General features: G+C 43.8%; 1 protein-coding gene across 3 annotated transcripts in view; it reads right to left on the bottom strand.

The window, feature by feature from the left end:
- SPAG17 (sperm associated antigen 17) overlaps positions 1-17,360 on the bottom strand; it is a 274,935-nt gene that overhangs the window by 35,282 nt on the left and 222,293 nt on the right. For all 3 annotated transcript variants that reach the window (XM_051857350.2, XM_051857351.2, XM_051857352.2), the window contains 4 exons: positions 16,248-16,347; positions 14,939-15,041; positions 10,369-10,500; positions 1,423-1,559 (listed from right to left, as the gene is read on the bottom strand). In XM_051857350.2, coding sequence (XP_051713310.2) covers positions 1,423-1,559; positions 10,369-10,500; positions 14,939-15,041; positions 16,248-16,347 — 472 coding nt within the window. The remainder of the gene's footprint in view (positions 1-1,422; positions 1,560-10,368; positions 10,501-14,938; positions 15,042-16,247; positions 16,348-17,360) is intronic.

Genomic DNA, 17,360 nt, shown 5'->3' with positions numbered 1-17,360 from the left:
TTTTTTTTTTTTTTTTTGACAGGCAGAGTGGACAGTGAGAGAGACAGAGAGAAAGGTCTTCCTTTTCCATTGGTTCACCCTCCAATAGTCGCTGCAGCCATCGTACCACGTTGATCCGAAGCCAGGAGCCAGGTGCTTTTCCTGGTCTCCCATGGGGTGCAAGGCCCAAGCACTTGGGCCATCCTCCACTGCACTCCCGGGCCACAGCAGAGAGCTGGCCTGGAAGAGGGGCAACCGGGACAGAATCCGGTGCCCTGACTGGGACTAGAACCCAGTGTGCCAGTGCCGCAAGGCAGAGGATTAGCCTAGTGAGCTGCGGCACCGGCCCGGGGTTGTTTTAAGGATAAGGAAACTCAAGTTCAGAGGATTGAAAGAAAATTTGCTCGAGTGGTAAGGTTTGCCTAATTGTAAAGTCTGTGCATTTTGCCTTGTGCCTGTCATTATCAACTGTGAACTCCCATCAGAAGGTCCTGGAAGACTCCTTAAGTCTGGGTGGAGCCCAGGAATTTCCACCTGTTACATGCTCTCAAGTGTTGCTTATGCTGCTGGTTAGGTAAGGGCATGACACTAGGACCCTCGGCTCTGCCCCTTACTTTTTCCCATATCAGCAGCACTGACACTGACTTAGCTCTGACCCACCTGGGAATTTGTTAGAACTGGAGAATCCTGAGCCCCACAGAAGACCTAGTGAGCTGGAATCCGTGTTTGAACAAGAGCCCTGGGTAGTTTGTATGCACATTAAAATTTGAGAAACACATCTCTCACATGTTAGTTGTGTGTGTTGTAGTAAATTCTGTAATGATGAACACAGGATGCCATGGAAGTTAAAAAAATAATTGCCAACTTGCCTAGAGGGCTTAAGGAAGTCTTCCTATCGGAGCTCAGGGGACTCTTACTCTTACAGGCTCCGAGGAAAGGGAGGACCTTAGTGCTTTTACTTTGCATTTTTTTTCTTAGTGCTTTTAAAGGACTAAAAGATACCTGCAGTGGCTGAAGTATAGAGAGTCTGAGGCAGTGAGGGTGAAGAAACAAGTAGGACCATGCCTTGTGCTCCTGCTAAGTTGTTTGTATTGTTACCAAGTCACCAGATGGATGACCAGTGATCCCTTTAGCAAGTGAGGAAGCTGGTGAACTGGCTCACCACAAAGTATTAATAGTGTTTACCAAGTTGGTAATACTCCCTGCATGGCTGACTCCAAGTTACCAATAATTTAACAATTGGTTCAATAAAATTTATCTCCAAGTGAGCCACTCCAGCAAAGCACTGCCTTAGCATTTGTGTGTGGCTTAAAGGTCTTTGTGGTGAGGTGGCAGATACAATGGGTGGCAGGACACAATGGCTGGACATAGGTAACTTTCATGAGTCAGAATTTCATAGAATGTTGATTCGTTCTGGGAAATCTGTCCCCACATCTGTCTTACCTTTTCCAGGGGTTGAGACCTGGGCTTGGAACTCTGCAAATAATGAGGTAGCCTCACTTGTTCTTTCCTGGCTTGTCCCGTGACGTCCTGTAGCAGTGACTGGGTTGGGATTTTCACAGGTGCATAAGATTCTTGTTCTGGCAAAAAGTGTAAATTATGCCACATGAACATTTTATTAAAAAATACTCGTGGTACTGCCAAAGTATCTAAGAACAGAAGTCAACCTGGAACTTGTCTTCTTCTGTGTTTAAAGATTTTTTTTTTTTTGACAGGCAGAGTGGACAGTGAGAGAGAGACAGAGACAGAGAGAAAGGTCTTCCTTTGCCGTTGGTTCACCCTCCAATGGCCGCCGCGGCCGGCACGCTGCGACTGGCGCACTGTGCTGATCCGATGGCAGGAGCCAGGTGCTTTTCCGGGTCTCCCATGGGGTGCAGGGCCCAAGCACTTGGGCCATCCTCCACTGCACTCCCTGGCCACAGCAGAGAGCTGGCCTGGAAGAGGGGCAACCGGGACAGAATCTGGCACCCCGACCGGGACTAGAACCCGGTGTGCTGGCGCCACAAGGCGGAGGATTAGCCTAGTGAGCTGCAGTGCCGGCCTAAAGAGCTTATTTAAAAAAGCAATGTGTCTCTTTATATTTGCATATTTCACAAAGTGATCTTATATTAATTACTTAATTCTGGTCTTCACCACACCCTGTGAGACGGGCAGGGCAGATGCTGGTAGTGTAAAGTGTAACGAGTCCAGGTGTCTTACCTGTGATGAACAGATACCCGGCTCTGCCTTAGGCCAATAGGGTGCAGTACAATAAAACACTGAACGATTTCTTAAAACCAGTGGGTGCATGATCTTAAGAATTTCTTTGATGCTACTAACATCTACCATATTTATAGTTCTAAAAAGTGGTGCAGTGATTACAAATAAATTAAGCTAGGGAATTAAATCCCTTGATACTAAATTTGGTAACTTAGAAGTCCTGTATTCCAAGCATAAAGAGAAGAAAGGGAAAGGAACCAATATTTGAGTGTCCACCATCTGCAGGTAAGTACCACTAGGTGTCTCACTTTTTTTTTTTTTTTTTGACAGATAGACAATGAGAGAGAGAGAGAGAGAGAGAGAGAAGTCCTCCCTCCATTGGCTCACCCCCTAAATGGCTAGAGTTACACAGACCCGAAGCCAGGAGCCAGGAGTCCCCATCTCCGCCCCCCCACTCCAGTCTCCCATGTGGGTGCAGGGCTGGAAGTGGAACAACCGGGACCAGAACCCAGTGCCCATATTGGATGCCAGCACCACAGGCAGAGGACCAACCAAGTGAGCCACGGCGCCGGCCCCTCACTTAACTTTCATAATGTGCTGGGTGAGGGAATGGGGTGACCATCATCTTGGCGTGCTCAGCACTCTCACATCCCCGCTTCCGCACACACTCTTCCTGCGCACACTGCTGCTCCCACAACATCCCTGGTTCCAGCAGCCAGGATAGTCTTTGGCCCATGCACAGCCAGTGAAGGCCCTCCCTCCGCTCTGCAGAAGCTCACAGGGATAACTGCATCTCACTTGTGAGGTTGTGGGTCTGGAAGAATCAAGATCTCTGGACTTTATGGTTGTGATCCCTGCTATGTGGAAGTAGCCTGTGTTTTGTAGGAGAGGATAAAACCAAATAGGGACAAGAGGGTTGGTCCAGATGGATGGAGGAAGAGAGGATGTGGAAAATAATGGGCAGTCATAAGCAAACAACTCCTGAGAGCCAGAGTGCCTGAATCCAAACATCCCTGAGAACAGCACCTAAGCCATTCTCACTGTGGCTTGCTTTTGAGAGCCAACATGCCTACCACCACTTCTTTTTTTTTTTTTTTTTTTTTGTTCAAGTGGGTGTGAATTTTGGTTTTCTCAGTTACAAACTGAGAAGTCATCATTAATAGAGTTATGGTGCTTCTTCTTTACATAATAGGAAAACTGAAGTTCAGAGGACTAAGTAGCAGGGTTGAAATGTGAACCTAAGTGTGAAGGATTCCACAAGGAACAGGCCTCTTTTACCACCCAGTGTGTCCTGAGTCCATCTGTGAATCTCAATCCCCTGGACTGCTTCTGGAGAAACAGACACCCCGGTCACATGCCAGACAGCCCTTTTCCCAACCAGAGCAGAATCCGAATCTCTGGGCTGGACCTTGGTGCTCAGGGTTTTGGTAACCATTCTGAACAGTGTAGTTTTCTGTTCATGCTCTTACCTTGTTTGCATTAAAATCTGTTTTGGATGAACGCATTATCAGTTTCATGGGTACTAATTAGTTAGCCGTACTATTATTAATAATAGTAAATACTGATATGAAGCTTATCATATACTAGGTACTGCTTTGAGCATTTTGCATATATTAGCTAATTTAATCCTTATAGGACTCTTATATATATATATATACACACACATAGATACATATATACATACATATACATATATATACATATATATATATATATATGTATTTCCCCTTTACAGAACAGGACTCAGGAAGATAGAGCAGTTAAATGACATACCCAGTACTATGTAGCAACATAGCAATTAGTAAAGGAGCCAGGGTCTGAACCCAGGTAGAGTCTATAATCTTAACTTAGCTGTGTACTACACTGCTTCCTACAGTACAAAGTTACCACCCAGGGATTAGGACAATGGGGGAGAGAGTAATTGAGGGGCTTGGAGCAGTGTCTGGTCACCAGTTGGCAGAGGGATGCTTTAACATCGGAAGAACTAGTCTATTCATGGAAAAACAGAATTAAAAGGCAAATTTATTTTTGATGCAATTTTTTGGAAATCTATGCATATTTTTATAATCTGCATTTGCACAAACATTTTGAAGATCCCTTGCATTATTTATTCACAGTTGTTTACTTCCCCTCTTAGTGTGGCTTCCCTGTGGGTGGGATATATTTCTCTACCCACTGACAGAGCTTGGCCATAGGACTTGCTTAGACCAACAACTGTGTGTGTAGGTGGTAGCTTGCCAGCTCTCTGAGACGGCTCTGAGGGGCAGCAGGTGCTCCCTCTCAGCTTTCCAGAGCTTTGGCCCTCTGTCACAGGAACAGCTTGCCCCACACAGTCGTGGCTTCTTGAGGATGGCATCCTTTACTGGCGGTCGGTGGCATGCTGCTGATAAATGTCGCATAGCAGATTCTCTGGGGAGAAACTGCCTGGGTCGATACAACTTGCTCACTTGTAGCATTTGCTAATTTTTTGCTGTAGCTAGTTCAATAATTAACATGATGTAATGGAACGTGGAGCTGGGAAGAGCTGGCACAATCAGCTCCTAGGAGCCACCGTGCTGACTGCAGCACAGCTTGCGGGTAGTTGGAGCAGAGCTGTCACAGATGCCTTAGGCTCTCGGCCAGGCTCTTAAAGCCACACAGGGGGCTGGAGCTATGGCATAGCGGGTAAAGCCACCACCTTGCACACCCACATCCCAAATGGGCACCAGCTTGAGTCACTGGCTGCCCCATTTCAGATTCAACTCCCTGCTAACGCGCCTGGGAAAGTGGCAGAAGATGGTCCAAGTGCTTGGGCCCCTGATACCCACATGGGAGACCCAGGTGAAGCCCTGGCTCCTGGCTTCAGCCTGGCCCAGCCCTGCCTGGCTGTTGAGGCCATTTAGGGAGTGAACGAGCAGATGGGAGATATCTCTCTATCTCTCTTTCTCTGTCTCTCCCCTTCTCTCTCTATAACTGTGCCTTTCAAATAAAATGAGTAAATCTTAGAAAGAAAGGAAACACAATATGATTTCAATTGTTTACAAAAAAAAAAAAAAAACAGCACAGGAGGTTTTTCAAGCACTGTTATCACAGCAAACACTGGCAAACCCGTGTTTTATTTTGCAAATCCAAACCTGCTCCAGCAGACTTGATTGTCTTTTCCAAGCATTGTCTTTTCCCAGTACCAAGTAAAAACTCTCTGGCCATCTTAGGCTGATTTCTTACTCATTTCTACCTTAAAGCTTTTCAATATACTCATTTTTCTTTTATTAAAATACAAATTTAGCATTCCTAATCACAATGTCCAAAATCTAAAAGGCTAGTTGCCTAGTGTGGTTGGCTGATGCTCAGTATATTTGTTGCAATATTGTACTGTGCCACACAAAATCTTGTAAGTATTACATGTTAATAAAAATTTAAAAAATTAGGCTGGCGCTGCGGCTCACTAGGCTAATCCTCCACCTTGCGGCACCGACACACCGGGTTCTAGTCCCGGTCGGGGCACCAGATTCTTTCCCGGTTGCCCCTCTTCCAGGCCAGCTCTCTGCTGTGGCCCGGGAAGGCAGTGGAGGATGGCCCAAGTGCTTGGGCCCTGCACCCCATGGGAGACCAGGAGAAGCACCTGGCTCCTGCCTTCGGATCAGCGTGGTGCGCCAGCCGCAGCGGCCATTGGAGGGTGAACCAACGGCAAAGGAAGACCTTTCTCTCTGTCTCTCTCTCTTACTATCCACTCTGCCTGTCAAAAAAAAATTTTTTTTTGATTTAAAAAAAATGTGGGGTTGGCATTTGCCATGCAGCAGCCACATTGGAGTGCTGGTTGAAGTCCTGGCTATTCTGCTTCCAACCCACCACCTTGCTAATGCGCCTGTGAAAGCAGAGGAAGATGGTCCAAATATTTGGGTCCCTGTCACCCACATGGGACACCTGGATGGAGTTCCAGGATCCTGGCTTTAGCCTGGCCCAGCCTTGATATCTGCGGCCATTTGGGGAGTGAACCAGCAGAAAGAACATCTTTTTCTCTCCATCTCTCACTCTGCTTATCTAATAAATAAAATAAATCTTAAAAAAAAAAGAAAAAAATGCTCCTAAATCCAAACATTTCTGAGTACTCTGATAAGGCCCTCTCTACTGTGCTCTTCCCTCCTCTGGAGTGTAGTGTCATACAAAACGGAGAATTAGGAGTAATGAAACTCATTTTCTAGCCCAGGTTCAGTTACAAAACTGCTGTGTGCTTTTAGGGGCCACCCAGATACTCTAGGTTTCAGTTTTCTAAAGGAAAATGAAGGTTGTTGTAAGGGATTCAACCTCTTAAGTCTTCAAATGTAGGACATTCTGTTTGTTTGTAGAGACCGCTTCTCCCAGAAAGCTTTCTCTACTGCTTGTCCTAATCTATTCCATTCTCCCTTATTGCAAGCACCTCTGTTGTAGTCCGTGTCCTTCCTGATTTTTTTTTTTTTTTCTCCAGAGGCAGAAAGAGAGCATGAGCTCCGTTCATTGTCTCACTTCTCAAATGTCAACAATGTCTGAGGCTGGACCACCCAGAATCTGTCAGCCGGGAACCCAATCCAAGGCCTGAACTACTTGATCCCATTACCACTGCCTCCCAGGGTGCACATTAGCTGGAAGCTGTAATTGGCAGCAGAGCCAAGACTCGAACCCAGGCACTCCAACGTGGGATGTGGGTGTTCCAGGTCATCTTAACAAAGCTATGCCAAATGCTCATCCCTCTTTGTTTCAAACTATTTTTCTCCTTCAAAAGTCCTTATTCCTTTGAAAACTTGCACCCCCATCCTGTACCAGCTACTTCCCCGAGCGGTTGTCACTCACCATTTAATCTTTCCCTTCATACACTGCGGGTTTTAAGACCTAGCACGGGCTCCCCTGGTGACCTCACCTGGATGACCCATCCAGCATCCTGTCCTCTCTGATTCTTACGCTGTTTCTTCATCCTTTCACCTCAGAAATCCCCAGGATCACAATTCTGACCTTGCCAATAGCAATGCTTTTACTATTTTCAAAATCTCCATTTCAAGTATCCCTTCCTAGTTTAGTGCCTTCTAGCCCTTCAGCTTGTTACTCAGTCATATACATGACCTCACTGAGAATCCTCATCAGCAGACACTATCGCCTTACACAGTCACTCTCTTCTCATTTTCCTTTCCAGTTTATCTAGAATAGGTTTAATATTCTATCACTATACCTACTCCTTTGTAATCAGACAGGAACTCCCTCATCTTCCCAATACCAAACATATCAACCCACCTGCACATGTTTACATATTCTCTCTTTTCTCTCCTGTCACTATGGGTGAGGTGACCTTGGTTCATATCCAAAGTCAACTCTGCCACGAGGGTTTTCCCAGATGCAAAGTTTTTTCATCTTCAGGACTTTGCTGCCTTGTAATTAGGTGTCTCCCCTCCCTTTCAGCATCATCAAGTTCTCTCTTGCTATGGAATTATTATCTGCATGCTCTAGTATTCCTTAAAAAAAAAAAAAAAGAAAATTCCTACTTTCATCACACATCCTTCCTTTGCCAGCCGTTTCTCTAGTCTTTTCAGCAAAAAATTCCTGGGTAAAACTATGTATTCTTGCTGCTGCCATTCCTCTAGTCGTTTTTTGTTTTGTTTTGTTTTGTTTTGTTTTTTTGACAGGCAGAGTGGACAGTGAGACAGAGAAAGGTCTTCCTTTGCTGTTGGTTCACCCTCCAATGGCCGCCGCCGCCGGTGCACCGCGCTGATCCGAAGCCAGGAGCCAGGTACTTATCCTGGTCTCCCATGGGGTGCAGGGCCCAAGCACTTGGGCCATCCTCCACTGCACTCCCTGGCCACAGCAGAGAGCTGGCCTGGAAGAGGGGCAACCGGGAAAGAATCTGGCGCCCTGACCGGGACTAGAACCCTGTGTGCTGGTGCCACAGGCGAAGGATTAGCCTAGTGAGCCACGGCACCGGCCCCTCTAATCATTCTATCCATCACCCACTTCAGTTTGTCCCCTTCATGCCCTAAAGCTGCTCTTGTCTAATTCATAATGATCTTCATCTTGCCCAACTCCATGGTTATTCTTGGTCTCACTTGACCTTCTGGGGGCATTGGGTACACTTGAAGCACTCAATCACTTCCTGTCTTTCACCTACCTCACTTGAAAGCTGGAGATCTCCTATCCTCTGGTTCGCTCCCCAAATATCCACAGTTTCGAGGGTGGGGCCAGGCTGAAACTAGGTAGGTACCCAGGAACTCAATCTGGTTTCCTACATAGGTAGCAGGGACCCAACTACTTGCTGCCTCCAAGAGTGTACACTAGCAGTAAGCTGGAATCAAGAGTAGAGCTGGGGTGCGAACTCAGGCACTCTGATACAGGATGTGGGCATCCCAAGTAGCATCTTAATGGCTAGGCCAAATGCATGCCCCTAGCTCCCTTGTCTTGGTTGCCTTTACAGTCTCTTCTTCTGCCTGATGTCTGTATTCTAAAGCTAGCCTCAAGGCAGGGGTTCTCAAAGCATGATCCTACAGCAGCAACATCAGTACCACCTGAGAACTCATCAGAACTACAAATTCTTGCCCTCACATCTGGTTACCAAAATTAATCTGGACATCATCCTTGCTTCCTCTTTTTTCTCACACACATGTCCAGTTGACCAGCAGATCCTGTTGGCTCCACCCTGATGATGAATTTCCAATGACTTTGCTTCTCACCAGCTCCACCTTGACCACCTTGGTCTGGGCCTTCAGCAACTCTCGCCACTACTGCCTCAGTTGCTTCTTCCCTGCTTCTATTTCTCCCCACTCCTTCCTTTCCTTGCCACAGATTTTATCCTGCCAGCTGCTAGGTGATCTTTCTAAAATATGATCTAGCTGTGTGACTACCCTGCTTCAAACCTCCCAGTGGGGTTTGAATAAAACTGCACTTAGACTAAAACTCAAGACTCCCTTTGTAGCATTCCATGGTCTCATCTCAGGCCCTCTGACCTCACCTTCTTTGACATTTCCTTTATTCACTTTGTTCTAGGTATGGGACTTCTTTGTTTCTTCACCTCAAGGACTTCATACTTGCTGTTCTCATTACCTGGGTTATTCTACTGCCCCATCTTTGCACGCTTGACTCTTTCTCATCCTTCTTTTAGTTTGCATGTCTCTATACAGAGAAGCCTTCTAGTCCCTGAGTGTAATGTTGGCCTCCCCCAAGTCACTTTTCATACATTATTCTGTTTAGCTATGTCATGACATTCATTATAATTGAAATTTGTCTGACTTATCTATGTGTTTACTTGTTGTCTGTATCTGCCCATAGTCTGTACAGCTCCATTAGACTTGGTCTGGCCTCTTAAGAGTGCTATATTTCCATGCCTACACCAGGAATTGAATGATTATCCATGGAATGAATACACTTCATAGGAGAGAAGTCTAAAAACAGGAAGGCAAAAGCCTTTTATAGGGTAAATGTCAAATTCACCCATGGATATGGCAAGACACTTGCTCCATAGGACCACCGATCCCCATCAGCAGATCTCATCTCACATTCACCACAGGAATCAAGTGGTAGAAAAATTATCTACTCAGCCTCTCTCTCTCCCCCCACCGCCACCCTCTCTCACTCCCCGCTCCATACCCTCCCTCTCTCTTTCCCCACTCCACTCTTTTGATCAACCATGATCAGGTGAGTTAACTTCAGTAAAATCACTGTACTGTGACTCCACTGTAATTACCTATTATTCTGTATTATTCTATATTTCAATTTTTGCTAGCCCAGTAAGAGGATATGCTATGTAGGACACAGAATACATTTTGTGTTTCTCTTCTAGTGCTTGCAGGACCATGAAAGTGCTAAAATAAATAAAGAAAAAAGACATCTAACTACCCAACTATTGACTACTCAAAAAAGGCTATCTGGTGTCTGACATTTGATGAATTGCAGAAGCTCTCAGAACCATGAGGGATAAAATTTTAAAAAACAAAATGAGATAAAGTGAAAAAGAAAAATCTAAAAAAAAAGCATTGCTAATTTCTTTCCTTCAAGCTTGGACTTGTGGTAATTCTCAAAATACTTTCTGAGACCCTTTGGTGTGCCCGGAAGCCTTACAAGGCTCCACACCATCAGGATCCTGCTTGTTTAGAATGTGTTCTAAACACATACCCTCAGCCATACCCTCAGCCCCCAGGGCTCAAAACACAGAGTTAGTTTTGAGAAACAATGAGATAAAGCCGATGAGCGCCATACCTTCGGCAGATTTTGTTACAATTTCAGTTTGGTTCTCATTAGCTGCCTCCTGGATATCCACAGAAATCTCTGGCTTTGGAAGAGTAGGCGTATTTGAGGATTCTTGTTCTGAAGCCGGATGTGGACTGGTATCTAGAGAACCAAAAACAAACATTATCAAGCAGTCCTAGTATTTGGACAATGATACAGTGACCATCAATGTTTGTGTGAACAAGCATTCAACAGAGTGTTTTACAAACAACAAAGTGCTTTTCCCCTGTCATCACTAGAAAGAATAAATTAAAAAAAAAAAAAGCTATGAGGAGGCGGAGATTCTTCATGATATGATCCAATGCTTGCCATAAACAGGAGTATCTGCAAAATTCACAGGCTGGAGGAGACAGCTGGTTCTTTTTTTAAAAAAAAGACTTATTTTTTTATTTGAAAGAGTTATGCACAGAAAGAGAAGGAGAGGCAGAGAGAGAGAGGTCTTTCATCCGCTGGTTCACTCCCCAATTGGCCACAATGGCTGGAGCTGCGCCGATCCGAAGTCGGGAGCCAGGAGATTCTTCCAGGTCTCCCACAGGGGTGTAGGGGCCCAAGGACTTGAGCCATCCTCTACTGTTTTCCCAGGCCATAGCAGAGAAAGTGGAGCAGCTGGGTCTTGAACCAGTGCCCAAATGGGATGATTTACCTGCTATGGCACAGGCGGCTTTACCTGCTATGCCACAGTGCCAGCCCCAGACAGCTGGTTCTTTACCATTATGACCAATACAGTAGAGGAGCCACCTTGTTGTTTATGAATTTCTCTGTCGAACATGATCTAGCTACCCAACTCAGGCAGACATTTGAATCCCAAAGTCTTATGCTAACTGTTAGTGGATTAGTGTAATGGATGATGACTGTTAAGGTATCTAGGAGGTAGGCCCTGTGGGAAGTCTAGTCAATGGGGATGTGCCTTCAGAGGGTGGTTCTCATGGCAGAGTTGGTTATAAAGGCTGCTCTGTCTCTGTTTTCTTGTTTGCCATATGATCCTCTACACATATTCCACCCAATAGACACTGGACCAATAGAGCCACCCACTGTGGCTCTCCCCAAATGCACTGTGAACCTCCCCAAATGTAAACACACATAAGCCTTTTCTAAGTTAGCTTCTCTCAGGCATTTTAGTTGTAGAAATAAACAGCTGAAGTTGTGAGGCCAAGTTATTTGTCTTTAATTTTACCTGGTAACTGAGATGTGATTTAGAAAAATATTTCTAATCTTAAATCCAATCATGACTATAAAATTAATCTCTATTGAAATCTTCCAAGAAATTTGTCTAAGAAATAGGTGTAGTGTGAAACAAATTATAAAGAAATACATATAGGATTGTAGAGGCAAACAAATACTTGTTTGTGTGTCAACTCTGGTTCAACAATCATGACTATCTGAAGTGTCAGGTTGAAAACACTTGTAAGCCTCCCTTCCTTTCATGGAGGAAGTATGCTGTGATTGCTTAGTGCTGTCTGCTCAGGGTGCAGGCAGTGTAATGGGAACACAAGAATCATCAACTTGCCTTCCTTGATTTCTCATCTTTACAGTTAGAAGTTATTGTTCCAGCCTCAGTCTTTGATTTCAAAACTCTGTTTGCCATTAGATGTTTTCTTTACCTATGTGTATCACAGGCAACTTATCTTCTGGTATTGTACAGTAGAAAATTTCCCTATTTGGTATCTTAACTACTCAGTTTATGAAACAGAAGTGCTAAATTTCATTTTATCCCTAAATTCTTCACAATACATCTGAGAATGAAGACATTGTCCTACATATCTACAACACTATCAGCTAGAAATTAACAATAGGAGTGGGTATTTGGTGTAGCGGTAAAATATCCCTTAGGATGCCCACATCTTACAGCAGAGTGCCTGGTTTGAATGTTGACTCTTCTACTTCCAACTCAGCTTCCCACTAATGTGTACCCTGGGAGGCAGCAGATGACAGCTCAAGTACTTGAGTCCCTGCCACCCACATGAGAGACTGAGATTGAGTTCCAGAGGCTCCTGGCTTCAGCCTGCCCCAGCACTGGCTGCTTCAGGCATCTGTGGAGTAAATCAGAGGATAGAAGATCTGTCTCTCTGCCTTTTAAATAAAATAAAATTAATTAATCAAAACAATTTTAATTAAATGTATTTGCAATGTTCTCAAACACAGTCTTCTAAAATGCCTGTCTTCTACAGCTGTTGTCCAATCCAGGATCTAATCAAAGTGTATGTATTATGTTACATTTATTTTTTATATCTATTTTCAAAAATTATTTATTTATTTAATTGAAAGAGAGAGAGAGAGGGAGAGAGAGAAAGAGAGAATGAGAATGAATGCTGGCTGTTCGAGCCGCAGGAGCCGCGGGACCCAACGGACCCGCCGGAGCTGCAGAGTTTGGGCGCCAGCGCTGGAAGGGGAGGTGAGACAAAAACCTCTCGGTAACCTGAGACATTGGCGGGGAAAGGCAGAAAGAGCCTGCAGAGAACAAGGCCTGAAACCCCACTGGGGAAAGTTCACCAGGCTGGATGGAGGAGAGAAAAAAATCGAATAAGGCAAACCAGCACGGACATTTAGCCTCTCTCTCCACTCACCTTACAAAGCCGAGCAAGACAAAGGGCAGGCACCATTTTACATAAGTAAAGCGGTGCGCGCCATTTTGCATATGTAAAGCGGGTGCCCCTCATTAGCCAAGCAGAAAAACCTGACTCTGGTAAGCAAACGAATACCCACAGGGGCCAGATTTTATACATCAACTACTCTCAATTCCACTCAGCTGTGTGGAATTACTTCCCAACTGAGTCCAAAAAAAAAAAAAAAAAAAGAGAGAGAGGCAAGAGAACAATCAGGGTGAATCACCCTTGGCACACCCTTAACCCTGAAGAACCAGAGCTCTCTGGCCACACCCAGCACAGCCTCTAAGGATCCATCAAACGCAGACAGTCCTCTTAATCTAGAGTCACAGTATAACGAGAAAAAAACAAGAATATCTCCAATATGCCAAAAAAAACGCAAAAGCCGAGTTAACAAGAACAAGGAAGACACTATGACGCCCCCAAATGAAATAGACATCCCAATTCAAGATTATGAAGATGATGAGATAGAAGAAATGCAAGAGTCAGTGAACTCAAAAGGCTGCCATAGCCTTGGCAACTCATGACAAGAGCCTAGGGTGATTACTGATACCATAAACAAGAGTGTCAATTTGTTAAGTCAACAACAGGAGTCACTGTGCACTTACTCCTCATGTAGGATCTCTGTCCTTAATGTGCTGTACATTGTGATTTAATGCTATAACTAGTACTCAAACAGTATTTTTCACTTTGTGTTTCTATGTGGGTGCAAACTGTTGAAATCTTTACTTAATATATGCTAAACTGATCTGTGTATAAAGAGAATTGAAAATGAATCTTGATGTGAATGGAAAGGGGGAGGGAGTGGGAAAGGGGAGGGTTGCAGGTAGGAGGGAAGTTATAGGGGGGGAAGCCATTGTAATCCATAAGCTGCACTTTGGAAATTTATATTCATTAAATAAAAGTTTAAAAAAAAAAAAAAGAATGCTGGCTGTTTCCTGGCTGGACCAGGCTGAAGTCAGGAGCCTGCTCAACCCAGGTCTCCCATGCAGATGGTAGGGACCCAATGCTTGAGACATCACCTGATGCTTCTCAGATTACATAAGCAGGAAGTTGGGATCAGCAGTGAAGCTAGGGCTAGAACTTAGACACTCTGATGTGGGATGTTGGTTTCCTAGGCGGTATCTTAACCACTGTGCCAAACACCCACCCCTATTTAGTAACTTTTAAGCTGGAACAGTCACCCTGTCTTTTTTGCTTTAATGACAGTTACTTTTTTGAAGAGATAAAGCCAGTTGTCTCATAGAGTGTCTATATTCTGGAAGACATTTGTCTGAGCGTTTTCTCTTGATTAGAATCAGATTTGACAAGAATCCTGTATAGGTGCCATGGTCTGCATATTGCATTCCATGAGACAATACCTGATGCCAGCTTGTGTCTCACCAAGTGTGGAGTTTGAGTGTGTAGTTAAGGTGGAAAATACCTAAGTCTCTATTGTAAAGTCTACTCTTTATAAATTGTAAGAGAACGTAGATTGATGTGCTGAGAGAACTTACAAATGCCCTGTTTTCTTTTTTTTTTTTTCTTTAATAGCTTCTTTAATAAGACAGTACAGCACACAACTGAGGCCCCAGTGTGTCAGTTAAACATGGGGATGTATATGCATATGAAGAGAATGGAAACAATTTTAAACTTAACCCCTTTCCTTTTGGCAACAAATGCCCTGTTTTCTGACAACCTTTCATTACTCCCTGGACTTTTAGTTAGGTCTTCTAAATGCTTTCAGGTAAATTTTAAGCATAGAAGATGAAACCTGGATTTTTTTACACCCTGATCTTCTCATGAACTCAGTCAAATCTGTACTAAGGTTCACAGGAGGTTGTAACTCACCTTTCACTAAGACTCAAGGTGGGAGGAGCTGGTTATATTCTGAGAGGCCATTGGTAGGTATTAGTAAAGCACATTTAACTGGAGTAAGAATTACACGGATACATTACCTGGCTGAGAATCTGTGGTATCTTCAACAGCTGTATTGTTTTCATCTTTATCTTTCTTTGTAAAAGGAGGCAGCTTTTTGGAAAGGTTATCCAGGTAATCACACTTAAAGGAGAAACCAGAAGTGTCATTTTAGACTTATCCATGTGGTCGAAAGGCAACTGCCACAAATTGTTAAGTTGAAGGGCAATTATGATGGCATTTCTTTTGAAAAAGATGTATTTATTTGAAAGAATTATATATAGAGAGGAGGGGGAGAGAAAGAGAGAGGGAGGGAGAAAAAGGGAGGGAAAGGGAGAGGATAGAGAGAGAGGGAGAGAGAGAGAGAAAGAAAGGGAGGGAGAGAGAGAGGGAGAGAGGGAGAGAGGGAGCGAGGGAGACAGGGAGAGGGAGAGAGATCTTCCATCTACTAGATTACTCCATGCAAGCCTGTGATGGTTGGGGTTGGGCCAGGCAGAAGCCAGGAGCCAGTAACCAGGCGCTCCATCCAGGTCTCCCACATGTGCGGAAGGGGCTGAAGCAGTTGGGCCATCTTCCACTGACTTCCCAGGTGCATCAGCAAGGAAGTGGGTCATAAGTGGAGCGGCTGGGACCTGAACTGGCATTCACACAGGGTGTTGGCATTGAAGGCGGCAGCTTAACCCTGTTGCTACAGTGCTGGCCCCCGAAAGCATAGTTTTAAGAGCCTGAAAATAATATGTGCTAACTACAGCTCTTCAGGAGACTGATGAACTCAACTCCAGCTTTTGTTAATTAGTCATAGTTTTCTGTAATTTCTTCTCAAGTAGCCTCTGGTTAATAAGAGCATCTGGAATTTTTGTAGAAATGCAAGGAGCTCTGAACACTGGAAAATATTCCCCTTGCTTCTGGGTTTCAATGAACTGCCTGCCAGGGCAGGGCAGATCGGGTGGGTGGTCCTAGAATTGTAGGCTCATTTAAAAGAGAAGAGCATTTCTGAGTGCGGGGCTGGGGGGCAAACTCATAGCAGCTAATAGGTGAGGAAATTTGAAAGGGATTAAAACTTCGATATGGGATTTGTCAGAGGATAATCATTGAGAGAAGATTCAGACCCACAGAAAGTTTAACTACATGGGAGAGGGTAATTAGTGGTGATAAAGACAGGGAGAGGAAGCAAGACCTGAAATAGTCTCCCCTTTGAGATGCTGTAAGAACATGGATTTGAAAGCTGCAGGTTTGCCAGGCACACTGATATAGGAAAGAATTAACATCAGGAGAGAGAAGTTACATGTTAACATATGCAGTATCTCAGCTTTATAAAGACTAATTCAATTGTTAATTACATTCAATTACCTGAGACTGATAAAATTCATTTAATTCAGACTTGAAATAGGGTTGTGTTTGTAGGTTCTTAATTTCTGTTAGATAATTCTGTGTTTTCTCAATTTCTTGCCTGGGTGATAGTTCCACAATGATGCAAAAGAAGACATAGAAGAAATGTTTTAAATGTATTTGCTATGCTTCAGCACTAAATACCACAGAAAGTTAATGCACTAACATTAAAACTGATAAGAATTAGGCTCATTGAACATTGTTTTGGCAAACTTGTTTTCATTCATTTTCTACTTCATTTGGAATCAATCAAGATAGGAAATAATGATAGCAGGGATTAGTTTGATTTTGCAGTTCATCTCAAAAGACTGAAATCCACGTAACCCTACAATGGCTGACCTTTTTGAGGTTTTTCAGTTCTATGAGTTTCACATAGCAGCTCCAGTCTACTGATTTCAGTAGCAGTGGTAACAAAACAAAAACAAAAAACCTGAACACGGTTATAAATAACATGGTACATGGCTACAAAGTGACATAAAAGCAGACATGATGCTCCTGCTAGTTGTGCTTCCAATTCCAAAGTGTCTCTGTCAGCAATATAAAAAGAAGGCAATATTATAAAAAGAAGGCCAAGAAGATGTAAACTGAGGTCATAAGACTCCAAGAAAGCTTTTAAAGGGAACTGACTCAACCAGGAGAACTCTGTCTTTGCCTCATCTCTTTTCTTACTTCCTGAGGTGTGACTTCAATGGTTGGAGCTTCAGCAAACATTTTGTGACCATGAAGTAGGCTTTAGTATGCATGGGCTAAGATTGATGGACCAGATAAAGAGAAGGAATCTCAGCTACTGATAATGTTGTGGCATTCTCTACAATGAATTGCCCATCTCTGATTTATTTTGTATTAGGAAAAAGTAAAACTTTCTTACAAGAGCATTGATCTTGGGATTCTCTGTTAAATGCAACTGAATTTAATTCCTTAGGAAATAATTTCCATTTTTGAATGCTTATTGAATTTTAATATACTTTTCATTTATTCTTTTTTTTTTTTTTTAACAGGCAGAGTGGACAGAGAGAGAGACAGAGAGAAAGGTCTTCCTTTTCCGTTGGTTCATCCCCCAATGGTCGCTGTGGC

Source organism: Oryctolagus cuniculus, chromosome 7, assembly GCF_964237555.1.
Source record: "Oryctolagus cuniculus chromosome 7, mOryCun1.1, whole genome shotgun sequence".
Classification (NCBI taxonomy): Eukaryota; Metazoa; Chordata; class Mammalia; order Lagomorpha; family Leporidae; genus Oryctolagus; species Oryctolagus cuniculus.
The sequence above is the reverse complement of the archived record's forward strand: the minus strand, read 5'-3'. Positions and strand labels throughout refer to the sequence as shown.